This window comes from Peromyscus maniculatus, chromosome 11 (genome assembly GCF_049852395.1).
Source record: "Peromyscus maniculatus bairdii isolate BWxNUB_F1_BW_parent chromosome 11, HU_Pman_BW_mat_3.1, whole genome shotgun sequence".
Classification (NCBI taxonomy): domain Eukaryota; kingdom Metazoa; phylum Chordata; class Mammalia; order Rodentia; family Cricetidae; genus Peromyscus; species Peromyscus maniculatus.
Window position 1 is genome coordinate 45,929,209 of NC_134862.1, and position 13,480 is coordinate 45,942,688.

The following is a 13,480-nucleotide window of genomic DNA, read 5'->3' on the forward strand; positions in this document are numbered from 1 at the left end:
AGGAAACATCGGATCCCCTGTAACTGGGATCACATACAGTGGTGAGCTGCCACGTGGTGCCAGGAACTGAATTCTGGGTCCTCTGGAAGAGCAGCCATTTCTCCAGTCCCTCCTATATTTTTTCAAGGCAAACATAAGGCACCTGTAGATAAAAGTAGCTTATGTCCTACAGTGACACTAAGTTTTGGTGTCTTAGCATCCGACACTGGGACACTGAGGTGCTTTTAGGAAGCCTACGTGCCCCAAGATGCAAACAGGAAGTGATTCAAAGTCTAGATTTTCCTATTTGAGAAACAACTCTGACATGTGTATTTCCCCATCCTCCATGAAATGACACAAACCCCACACATCTGATTTCTATAAGAAAACCTGTCATTCTGAAGGCACAGGTTTTGAAGTAGCACTGTTGCTATGGGATGATGGCGCCTCACTCGTTTCAGAGTCTTTTTTTTCCAATTCCTGGTTCCTAAGTCATAGGTTTGCAGCTGTTTGATTCATTAGATTTTACTCTTCATTATCTCTGTGTAGAGGCTAGAAATAAAGATGTGTGTCCCTGGGGCTGGAGAGATGGCTCAGAGGTTCAGATCACTGACTGCTTTTCCAGAGGTCCTGAGTTCAATTCCAGTAACTACATGGTGGCCCACAACCACGAAGGCAGAACACTGTATACATAATAATAAAGTGTGTTCCTGTTCACTATGGAGTATTTTCCTTTTTCCCATCAAAGTTCACCCACTTATTAGCCAGGTGAGGGGAAAGCACCATGGTTTATGTATATTTCTCTGATACACTCAACCTTTAGGATCAAATATTTTTATTCTAGAAAATTAAACTATTGGAGAATATTGTGGAAGTGTAGTTACATTCTGAGGAATGAATATCTTCAAAGAGGTGGAGCTCATGCCAATGCCTGAGCATTCTTCAGGCACATAACTCTGCATGGAGGTTTTTTTTTCGGTTATCCGATTTTTTCCTGCCCTCATCTGAGTAAGTAAAATGAGCACAATCCAAGTGAAAGCTAGAGAGGGATCAAGAAGCAGCTCCTGGGTCCGGCTGTCCAGCTCACCAGTCACCCTACAGACTCGGGTATTCATACTGCATATTGATCACCTCACTAGAGAGGGTGTGAAGTAATGTATGAGGGACATAAACATACATGAACCACACATCCTATCTGGGTAAAGCATAGAAACTTAAAAACTTCCTAACATCACCTAGAGAGGTATTCAAACAATGTTTAATATATTAAAAATTACGTCTTATAAGTAAATATTCAAATCGTTAAATTTAAACATAAGCTGAGAGACAGGAAAACTCCATAGTGCAGTCTCCTGAGTCCAAATAATTTTATCACAGAAGACCAGACCACTCACACATCTGATTGAAGAATCCGAGCCATTTGGTGCCATGCTTTTATTCAAATGAAAGGGGCACTACACTGCACCAGGAACTAGCAAGTCCAACAGCACTGACGGCACGTGTCCTCTGCAGTGCTCAGGAGTGGACAGGAAGCATACCACACGCTGCACATTGCCCAACAGTGTCCATGAAGTCACGGCGAGGAAGGGGACTTTGGCTTTAAACAGCCAAATAAAAACGGCAACAGTCCTCCAAAAATCAAACTGAGAAACAGAGGAATTAAAAACTTCAGAAGTTGTGTAAAGCAGCAGAAGTTGACAGGCCACACTGCTTACCATGACAAGGATTTGGCAATTTAAACTGACTAATTATCATGGTGATCTGACCTCCAACGACGACGACAACGCTTGTGGTGTTTCAGTAAGGTTGACGGAAATCTCCAAACTTTATGGAATGGCATATTTTCATTTGTATAATTTTAAAACATAATTTAAAAAGCTGCACCATAATAAAAAAATCTGCAGTCTAAAGAAATATATCTGTATTCCTCTTGCATTAATAAAGTAAAATATACTGAGAGCAATGAGCTTCGTGGCAATATTCACACCCTACCTTTAGACACTAGACATTCAGTTCAGCTGCTGGCTATACAGAGACAGGTGTAGTTAGTGTTCATTAGCTCTTCCATTGTCTTGCATCTAACTTTCCTTTATTCATTACTCAGAGGACAGCAAGAAGACTGCTTTCATAGGGAAAAGACCGGGTTTAGTAATATAAAATGCTTATTAAATTCCTTTGTCTATTATTCACCTGTTTTGATTAGGTTTGTTCATAATTTTTAAACTAGTCTTATTCTAAGGATATATTTGTTTGACCACTTCCTTCTAATTGTGATAAAAATTGGTGTCTGAAAGGTCAAATGTGAAATCCCCCATTTTTAATATCATATATACATAATATGTATACATTTAAAATATAAGCGTTACATATCCTGGTCTCTTACATGCGAGCGGTAGATCACAAATAGTTTGAGCTACACATACATTTTGCACAGGTTTTGGAAAAAAAATCCATGAAATTTTTTTTTACAGTTTTAACAAATATACATAAATATAAGAACATAAATTACAGTAAAATATTGACAGCATTTGAGAAAATGTTGCAAACCCAGATGCACTGATACCTAAAGGCCTTATAATAATAGTAAAGTACAGCTCAGGGACATCCCACTCCATTCTGCTTTTTAAATAAGTAAATACATCACATGAGACATGAGTTCTCTCTCTAAACAACTCAATAGAGAAATGTACATATTTTCATCTCTACATCCCATGAAGGAAACAAACTACTCTCTCATTTATAAACAATATGTCTCTCCCCCACCCCCCAGTGTACACAGCTGTCACAACACTGAAACACAACAGGTCACATCATCAGTCATTCAAGTCTTTTCCTGAGAATGAAGTTTTCCCCAACTAACCCTCTGGGATACTTGCTAAAGAACAAAGATAGTACAGAGGAGATTTCAAGTGTGTCCTTAACCTAAGCTGTTCCACTGGAAAGGGATTAAAAAGAAGGAAAACCCAGTATAACTAAAATAACATGAAGCTACTTTTAAATCAAAATGTAGCCCTTTGTACATGTTTAAAAACTCTAAATGTCAGTTCTCTATTGGTTATAAATAGAAAGGCCTCCTGAGAACTGCCCAGAAGCCTTACATTTCCATACTGAAAGGAGACAGACGCTCAAGTGTTACTCCTCACTTCGGCCAGCTTATAAAGTGACTTGAAAAGAAATAGAAAGTGTTTTTGTTGTTGTTGTTAAAAGCACAATCTAAATGATTCTGAGTTGGCCAGAAGTGGTGTAAAAACGGCACTGATTTAATCAGCAGCTTCTTACAAGATACTCTGGGTAAGCTTGTGTGGTCTGCAGGGAACCCACCAGCAGCTTCTTACACCTCCTTACTTAACAGAGAAATGTTAATACTTGTGTGAATAATAAATACAGAATGTAAATACTTAGAATGATTTTTGCAAATGCTGTAACACCATTAAACCATGAGGGCTACTGTAAAACCTAACACTAGTGTTTCTCATAACATCATAAGAAAGGTGCAAGTTACTTCTCAATGTGAACTTTCTATTTTCATGATCTCCACATGAAACAAAACACAAAGGCAGCTTAGAACAAACCCCAGGAGAGAGGAAAGTAACAACAACAACAACAAAACCATCTGAAGATGTGCACGCATTGTATAGGGTTAAAAAAAAATACAACACATAATTTGTCTTCTAGCCACATTTCAAGCCTATGTCCCACTGTGTCCATGAGAATTCAGTTCTTCAAGGTCTCTAACACCAGGCAGGCGACCCTGGTAACATACAAACCTCTGTCTGTGACTCCAGACATTTCCTTCATCACTGCCCTTATCACCTAGAAGAATCTTCTGCACTCCAAAACACTGTTTATATTCCAGTTGTTCACGACAACAGAGGTAAGGTCCAGTTTTAATTGATAAAAATCTTGTTGGCAATTAGAAAGATTTTCTATAGGCAGGAAAGATGAAGTACAAATTTACCACAAAGGTTCTGAAGCAAGCACTTCCCGCCTCCTATGCTTTAGTAGGTAAGAGTTTTTTGGGTGTAACTGGTCTTTTGGTTTGCCACAAGTGACTATGAATGGTAATCGCATCCACACTAGCAGACAAAGTTTTAGCAGGTATGTGGCTAAACTGTTTCCTGTCAGAATTGTACTTGTAAAGCCCCTCAATCATCTTTTTAGTGATAGATTTAGGGCCTATCCCAGTCAGTTTATTGATTTCTTCAGTTTCTGGGCAGTAAGTATACAAAGACCTGAACTGGCAGCCTGAATCCCGGAACAAGATTAGGAAATTGTTGGCATCTGACTTCTCCATTTCCTTTAGAATAGAAAACAAAAACAAGATAACAATAAAGCCATAAGATTTTATTGAATGTTTATATAACAGTTAATATTTCTTGGTTAAAAGTTATGATATACTTGAAAATCAAAATTTATGTTAGTATTTTTGGCAGTACTAGGGATCATTTACACGTGCTAAGCAGGCACTTTACCACTGTATTCTACCAAAAATGTTCACGTCTGCTTACTCGTGAACTAAACCTGAGAGTGGAGTAGCTGCAGCTCACACTAACACATCTCTACAGACCCTTCTCACGCTGCTGAAATGCCAGGAGCCCTCCAGAGGACCTTCCCTTGCATTGATCCAGAAGGCTCTCAAGTCCTGAATGCTACTAAACGTAATGTTCATGAAAACGTGCTTACCTCTAATATTTTTTTCTTCTGACCTTCATTTACTTTCCCAGCCAAACAGCAGTGAGCTAATGCGTTCTGGATTATGTGCTTATTGGATTTTGCACTGGGTTCCTTGTAGAGCTTTGGTCCTGTAGTAAACATTTACAACCGTTACAGGAATGACATTTCCCACACTACCAGTTTTCCATGATGTGAAGGCCCCTGTACTTACGACACTGCAAGAGAAAATCAAACCCTGGACTTGAAGGACTTTCCTTTCTTTTCTTGAGACAGGGTCTCACTATGTAGCCCTGGCTGTCCTGTAATTCCCTCTGTAGACCAGGCTGGCCTCGAACTCAAGAGAGATCCGCCTGCCTCTGCTTCCAAGTGCTGGAATTAAAGGTGTGTGCCACCACGTCCAGCTCTTATGGCCTTTTTAGGGGCTACACTCCAGCTGCAACATGGTTGTATTCACACCAGTCCACATTTGGGGGTTGTGGCTTTGTGATGCTGTCCCATGAAGGCAATGTCGGGAGTAAGATATTGCTTGTAATGTTACAGTTTCCTCCATCTTTCCAGGCTGGATAGATTACTGACTGCTGAGCTTAAAGGGTCCAAGAGTCATTTTAGTTTAGTTTTGTTCTCTTGAGACAGTGTCTCACTCTGTAAGCCCAGGCTGGCCTGGAAAAAACTATGCAGTCCAGGGTGGCCTCAAACTTAAGGCCATCCTCTTCCCTCAGCCTCACAAGTGCTGGGGTTACTGGTATAAGCTACCATATTAGCTTTAGTATGCAGGAAGGCAAGAAAAGATACTCTTGGGCAATAGCTCAGGCAGTAAGTGCTTGTCTTGCAAGAACAAGGGTTGATGTGAGTTCAGTGCCCCAGAACCACATTAAAAAAAAGGGCTAGTGAGGTGGACACAGGCAAATTAAAGAAACCCCAGGCCAAAACACACACAGCTGGGTGTAGTAGCATATGTCTTTAATCCCAGCTCTCAGGAAACAGGGTGGGTGGATATCTGAGTTCAAGGCTAACCTGAGGTACTCATTAAGACTGTTCAAAAATCCAAAAGCCCCCCCCCCAAGTCTTCTGGCTCTGCATATACACACAAACAAAAACAAAGAAAATCATCTTTTTCAGGGTGTTCAGACTGCTCAACTTTACAAACAGAGGCAGACAGAGTAACAGGGAAATACTCTCCAATCTCACACTAGAGGCTGTCAGATGGGCTGGAGAGATGGCTCAGTGGTCAAGAACACGGGCTGCTTGCTTATCCAGAGTATCTGGGTGTGATTCCTAGCACCCACACAGCGTCTACACAACCATCTCTAACTCTAGTTCCAGAGGATCTGATGTCTTCCTGATGCAGACCCCAGGTATGCAAGGGGGAACAGACACACGCAGACAAGACACTCACACATAAACAGGAGGTTGTACCACAGCTACAGAATTAAGAGGAGAAGGGGGAGCCAGAAAGTAGATACAGTCTCTAGCCTGTCCCTGGCTACTTAGGTACAGTAAGGCTTCCAATCCCGCAAACTCACAAGCACACGGGACCGTCTTCTGCTCTTGCACACACACCGTTTCCTTCTTTGTTGTCCCATATTCTCTCTCAACGTGTTGCCACCTTCCCCTCCTTCTCTCTACTGCCTCATGTCTTTAGATGTATCCTCACTTTCTATTCTTTGATTTGATTCGATCATGCCACCCACAGAGGCTGGAAGAGAACCCGGAGGGAACAGGGTGCTGAGGACAGACACCCTCCCAGATCTACTGCATTCTTCTGACCTCTAGGTTCCTGAACACTATTCTCTCTCTCTCTCTCTCTCTCTCTATATATATATATATATATATATATATATATATATATATATATATATATAAAATTTATTTATTTTTATTTCATGCTCATTGCATATATGTCTATATGAGGGTGTCAGATCACTGGAGTTACCAGACAGTTGTGAGCTGCCATGTGGGTGCTGGGAATTGAACCTGGGTCCTCTGGAAGAGCAGCAAGTGCCCTTATCCACTGAGCCATCTCTCCAGCCCCCACTATTGTTTTTTTTAAAAGATTTATTTTATTGATTATGTATACAGTGTTCTGTCTGCATGTATCCCTGCCCAGAAGAGGGCATCAGATCTCATATAGATGGTTGTGAGCCACCATGTGGTTGCTGGGAATTGAACTCAGGACCTCTGGAAGAACAGTCAGAGATGGCTCTTAACTACTGAGCCATCTCTCCAGCCGCTGAACACTATTCTTATCACTATTATTTTGGTGGTGCTAGGGATTGACCTCAGACCCTCATACAAGTCAGGCAAACACTGTTAGATGTATCCCCAATCTATATTTTTTATTTTGAGACCGTCTCATTAAGTTACCTGGTTATAACTGAAGCTCCAATGTTAGGGGGAGTTGGGGAGTCCTTAGGGATAGAATTTCCTTCAAATATTTATGAGGAACAATATTTTGTTGGTAAAACTTCTCTAAGGTTTCTTTGAACCTAGATTACCACCAAGAAATGGCCAGTAATATTAAGGCAGATGGTGTCTAAGTGGCATCTTTAGTTTTGCTTAGAAACCTACCTTATATTGCAGGGGTGAACACTGCCTCCTTCAGTGGGTTGTATCACTGAGGGGCTGGCACTCAGAGTGACCGCTTTCCTTACTGTGACAGACACTGTGTTTACACCACCAGGTGAACCAGCAGCTCCTCCTTCACTGCACCCTACACTGTTCTCATTAGTGCGTCAAATCAAAGCACTCCCCCAAAGTGTCCACACTGACCTGTGTATTCTGTTCCAGAAGCCACCGAAGAAGTTGTTGATGCATTTTCCCAGTCTTTCTCACCATTTCTACTGCCACAGCGACTTGGAGATAAGAAGCCTTCTACAGACTCTGACCTAAACAACGAATGACTCATGTTTTATGTCTCAGAGACAGAACGCTTGGGTTTCTGAGCATGAATTTGATAGTATCAAGCACAACAACGTAGAGCTTTAAAACTGAGATAGTGCTAATACTGTGTCTTCTTTATGGCACATTCTACTGTTGGAATGAACTTTTCCATATGAAAACTGGCAGCCTGCACAATAGAATGGCAAGCCAATGACAAGTCTGAGAGCCAGAGAAGCATGCTTTGTTGATCTGTGTAGGCGGAATTTTCCTGTCCACTGGTTCCAAAATAACCACAAAGAGGCACAAATTTATAATTATAATATTAATTATAGATGCTCAGTCCATAGCTCAGCTTATTACAAAGTAGCTCTTACAACTTAACCCATTTCTATTAATCTATGTGCTGCCCCAAGGCTCAGGACTTTTGCCTCTATTCCATTTTGTGTGTCTGACCCGTTCTGCGTTTGGCTGGCGACTCCTCTGACTCCACCCTTTCTCTACCCAGCATTCTCCCTGTGTGAGGCTGTCTCGCCCAATCTCTTCCTGCCCAGCTATCGGCCAATCAACTTTTATTAACAATGAGAGCAATACATATTTACAGTGTACAATGATTGTCCCACAGAAGATGTGGGTCTTCTAGTTCAAGGTGATACTGATTCTATCTAGTCTGTATGATAGAGAAAGAGTGTAAGAGACTTTATATCAGTGTGTTAGATACAAAGGCTCCAAAATGTGAAATTCAAGTAAGCAAGTTGCTTTGGGGATTATTCTAATGTCACTGTCTTCAATGGGAAGACAGATTTTATTTTTCTCTTTCTATTATTTAATCATAGTCATATTAAATTACTATTAGTATTTACAGCTTATAAAAGTATTAATGTTAATTCAAATTCTAAGAGACTGCAAAGTAAATTGATCATTTATTATAATCACTGTAATTAGTTATTTACTTATTGTGTGTGCTCATGTACGGGCGTGTACTCATGCCATGTCATGCAGAAGGTCAGAGGACAACTTGCTGGAGTCACTTCCCTCCTTCCGTTACGTGGGTCTCAGAGAATGAACTCAGGTGTCAGGTGTGGCTGCAAGTTCCTTTACCCACTGAGCCATCTTAGTGGCTACATTTCATATCATTATAATACAAAGTCCCCCGCCCCACCCCAAAACAGGGTTTCTCTGTGTAGCCTTGGCTGTCCTAGAACTAACTCTATAGACCAGGCTGGCCTCGAACTCACAGAAATCTGCCTCTGCCTCCCAAGTGCTAAGATTAAAGGTGTATGCCACCACAGCAAAACTAAAAATTTGTGATGTTTCATCTACAAAATATAAAATAACTCTAATTTTTATATAATTGCAAGTATCACCTTCTTTTCTGTGAAAAACATTCAGAAGCGCTGGGCTTACCTTGGCGTCCTCTTGCCTGAGTGAAGGCTCTCGTTATCACCTGTGTTCAGCGATGCCAGAGAGAGGCTAGAGACTGAAAAAACACGATAAATTCGTGATCCTGAACAAAAACAAAATTGTAAATGTAAAAGAAGAAACTAGAAAAGAGTCTGTTCATTAGATAACACCAGCAACGAGAACGGGCTTTTCTAACTTCTTTTCTTTGTACTCTGAATCCAAGCACATAATATGGTGCATGCATATAGTCACGACTTAAACTAAGAGGTAAGTTTTAGGCTATAATAAAACTAACTTGTGTTCCAAAAGTAAGGTGGTAACAGGAGACCTGATACTGTGACTAGGTTTTTTTCAAGAAAGAAACATGTATTTTGTAATATCTAATTTCTATGTGAAAATTAACTTAAAATTTCTCCCAATGTGTTTTAGTTTGGACTTATTTTTATTTTCCATGTATATGAATATTTGCCTGCACATCTGTGTGTCCTGCCTGCACATCTGTGTGTGTCCTGCCTGTACGCCTAGTGCCACTGATGCTAGAAGAGGGTGCTGGACCCCCTGGGGCTGGAGTTATGGATGGCTGTGAATCATTACATGGGTGCTGGGAACTGAACCCTAATCCTCTGCAAGAGCAGCAAGTGCTCTTAACCACTGAGCCATCTCGAGAGTCCCAGCCATCTCTTCAGTCACATCAGCCAATATTATATGTCAAAGAATTTTAGCAAACCAGGCTCATTCCGATAGCCTGAGACTTGGGAAGACTCCAATTGCTAGCTGGAGGCCAGCTTGGGCTAACAAGCAAGCATACAAGCAAGCTTCACTGCCTAGCATGGTCCATTTTAGGTGATTTCCCTCAGAATTAGTTTTGAGTGCTCAGGATAAAACCTAGAACCTCAAGCGTATTAGGTAAGGCCTCTACCTTTATCCTCAGCTCCAACTGTAGGACCTGTCTGAAATTTTCCATGGTGCTACTTTAAATAAAATGGCTTAAAAAGTATGCATGTTGAATTTAAAAGATCTATTTTCTCAACTCCAAGAAATTATAATTTTGGACTTCTGACTATTTCTGTCTTAAGGGGGAGGGGACTTTTAAAATCTTGACCTGACATTATTATTGTCCAGATAACAATGACTAGGGCTACAGTCAATGAGAGTTCTTGGATCTCATGTGCGATGTCCTGGATTCAATCCTACACCCTAAACTCCAGAACAGTGATTAAAAAATACAGCTACATTTCTTATACATATTATGCACATAACATTTATCCTAAATTCATAAGTTTTTAAACAGTAGTTAATGCATTAGGGGATGTGGTGTAGTTGGTAGAGTGCTTGCCCATCAAGAACAAAGCCCTGAATTCAACTCCCAACACTGCATTAGAGGGGTGCTGGTACATGCCTGCAATCCCAGCACTTATAAGGCAGAGGTAGGAGGATCAGAAGTTCAAGGTCATCCTTGGCTATGTAGTGAGTTTGAGGATAGCGTGGGCTATAGGAGACCTTGTCATAAGAGTGGGGGACAAAAGATACAGAAATGGTAACTGATAATTCAAGGATGTTACACCTGTAGACAGACTTCTCTAGTAAATTAGTATTTAAATTATACGTTTAGCATTCACATTTGATCTACTAAATATATGCATGCACATATAAGCACCTAGATTAAATAAAAATTTCCTTTGCTTATTTTGGTTTTCCAAATAAGACCATGCATCACTCAAACTGTGTATCCAATTTAGTATGCCCAAGGCCTTGTCAGGTTAGCACAACAAGCCAAGCTGGTGCTTATGAACAGACCTCCTGTAGTAACGGGTGGTACCTGGAGGGCCTTTGACTGGTGTTTTGGGGGATTCAATGTGATCTCTGTGAATGGATTTGGGCCGCTGTTTCTTCGGTTTGGCCACCTGAGGACGAGGCTTGAGGACGGTATCCATGTCTTCCATTAGCTTCAGCTGTTTCCGCCTCATGTACTCCTGACGAATGAACTCTCTGCGCGCGCGCTCATCTTCTTTCTTCTGACGCTCCTCCTCAGTTTTACGCCTAGGAAACCAAATGGCTGAACTGATTACTTTGTAGACCAAATACAAACGACACTAGACAGAGTTACACGTTGGATGGGAGAAGATGGAAATGACTAGAGTTCAGAACCTTGGGGACAGACACAGTTGGCTTAAAATGCACTTGAGAAAATTTTAAATTTTGGTCATTTTTCTTTGTGCGTGCACGGTGTGTGAGCGTGTATTTCTCAGTGAAGTTATTTTAATGTTTTTTAAACATTAACATTGATCTTCAAAGTTAATGTTCATGGAGGACTTTACTCTGACAAGCAAATGAATACTCTGAACTTCTAAAATAACACGTAGCTGAGAAACTACCCGTTGGGCACCCCTGCAGAGCTAAGAAGCCCCGTGTGTGGACCCCGAGACTCAGAACCGGCAGCAGCATCCTTGCCTTGTCTCCTCTTTCTTATGCTCCATTTCCGCTTCCAGCTGCTGCTTCCGAAGCTGAGTTTCTTTCTCCCTCCTTAGCCGTTTCTCCAGCAAAGCTGCCCGTTTCATTGCCATATCATTTTCTGCCTTTTGATCATCCTAAGAACAAATGTTATTGAAAAAGAGTAAACATTTTTAGATTCCAATATTTTCATTTTCTAACATAGCCACTCTTGTGGTTACTCATACCTGAAAATCTGAACTAATTACAACTTTACCAAATGTGGACATGATACAAAAAAATGTAAAAATTCATTACACTTAATGGCCATCAAAAGGGAAAAAAAAGGAAACAAGTTTTGTTTTTTGTTTGTTTTTTATTATGTTTTAGTGTGCGTGCGTGTGTGCGTGCGTGCGAGTGCGGACATGCATACTGCACTGCACATGTGGAGGTGGGTGGTTGGTGGATAACTTGAACGAGTCTTTTCTCTCCTTCACCATGTGGGTCCCAGGGACTGAACTCAGGTTGTCAGGCTTGGTGTTAACAGCCTTTCCCCTTACCTGATGGACCATCTCGAGGCCTGAAAACAACTGTTTAAAAGCCTACATTTATGTGTGTCTGTGTAATACCACATTCACGCCATGGCACACGCATGGAAGTCAGAGGACAACTAGCAAAAGATGGTTCTTTTGCTCCATAATTTGGGTCCCGGGATCCAACTCAGATTGTCAGCCTTGACAACAAGTGTCCTTCCCCACTGAATCACTTCACTGGCCCCCAAACAACTGGCTTTGATTCTAATAACCTATAGGAGAGTTTGGCGCCCATTTTTAAAAATCACATTTAAATTATAATAAAAATCTGATAAAAAGCAATCCAAAACTAGCCACCAAATGTCATGTCACGTAAGTGTTGGAGGGACTTGTTTCTAGTTTAGTTTGTTTTTCAGCTGAGGTGCTGACAGTCACGATCTGTAACCGTCCTGGACTTCCTGATCCACAAGGGCACTCTCAGTCCTCAGAAGGCTTCTACGGTGCAGTGCTTTACAATCTGCAAGTAACAAGTTGCAGTACTGGTCCACTGTCTTAATGATTCCTTGAGGATACTTATGTCTTTCGTGGCGGTGCTGGGCAGACGGGTATTAAATCACACAGGGAAGAGGCACTTTTGCCTCTTGCTTTGCCTGGGAGTCCAGAGATAGATTTCGTGATGAATGGACAAAGCCATAAGACAGCACTGGATCCATCAGCTCAATCATGCCTTTCTGTATCTAACAAAGCATACACACTACACTATGCTCTGGATAAAAAGAACCAGTCCACCTGGGTACTCACAGTCTACGTGAAAAAGAAAAGAAAAACAAGATAGCTGAAAACTGGATTACAAGTGCATTATCAGTGTATGCAGACTACCAGAGACACAGGTGGACACGGCTAACTCATCGATGAGGCATGTAAAGTCTTAGGAGGAAACAGAGTTAAAGGACAGTCTAGAGCGGTGGGTCTCAACCCACCCAATGCTGCGACCCTTTAATACAGTTCTCCATGTTGGGGGTGACCCCAACTATGACATTATTTCATTGCTACTTCACTACTGTGATTTTGCTAGCTATAAATCATAATGTATATATCTGATAGACAGGATATCTGATATGTGACCCCTGTGGGGGTCATGACCCACAGGTTGAGAACCTCTGGTTTAGGAACTATGAGGAAGAGTCTAGACAAGTAGGTATGGTTATACTGCCCTGTCCCTGAGTTGTCCTGAGGTTTGACCTTTATAAATGTTTTCCCAGAATGCCTGAGGACACAGGTTCACTCTCCAGTACCACATTTAGATATTAGTAAGGAGTTTCTGGTGGAGCCTGGCTCTTGGAGACAGGAGCAGCGAAGAACAGGACGGCAGGAGTAGAGACTAGGGACCCAGGTAAGAAATGATACCCATGTCAAAGAGATGACCTCCGGGGCAGTGAAGACATGAAGTGAAGGTACGGATGGACACCTACTTTACACTGAAGATCCCCTGCCCCATTTTCCTTTCTGTGCAAAAGCCTCTAACCCTGCACATTAAACTCGGCTGTGATACTATCTACAGGAGCAATCTATTAAAAAACAAA

The 13,480-nt window shown here is 41.4% G+C and overlaps 1 protein-coding gene across 4 annotated transcripts in view; it reads right to left on the reverse strand.

Annotated features, from left to right (window-relative positions):
* Positions 1-1,398: 1,398 nt before the first annotated feature.
* The window catches only part of Camsap2 (calmodulin regulated spectrin associated protein family member 2), an 88,658-nt gene continuing 76,576 nt past the window's right edge, over positions 1,399-13,480 (reverse strand). For 2 of the 4 annotated variants that reach the window (XM_006982422.4, XM_006982421.4), the window contains 6 exons: positions 11,386-11,522; positions 10,754-10,974; positions 8,938-9,010; positions 7,423-7,538; positions 4,663-4,781; positions 1,399-4,276 (listed from right to left, as the gene is read on the reverse strand). In XM_006982422.4, coding sequence (XP_006982484.1) covers positions 3,971-4,276; positions 4,663-4,781; positions 7,423-7,538; positions 8,938-9,010; positions 10,754-10,974; positions 11,386-11,522 — 972 coding nt within the window. In that variant the 3' untranslated portion in view covers positions 1,399-3,970. Of the gene's footprint in view, positions 4,277-4,662; positions 4,782-7,422; positions 7,539-8,937; positions 9,038-10,753; positions 10,975-11,385; positions 11,523-13,480 lie in introns of all 4 variants that reach the window. The other 2 variants (XM_016000976.3, XM_016000975.3) reach the window with 1 other exon arrangement.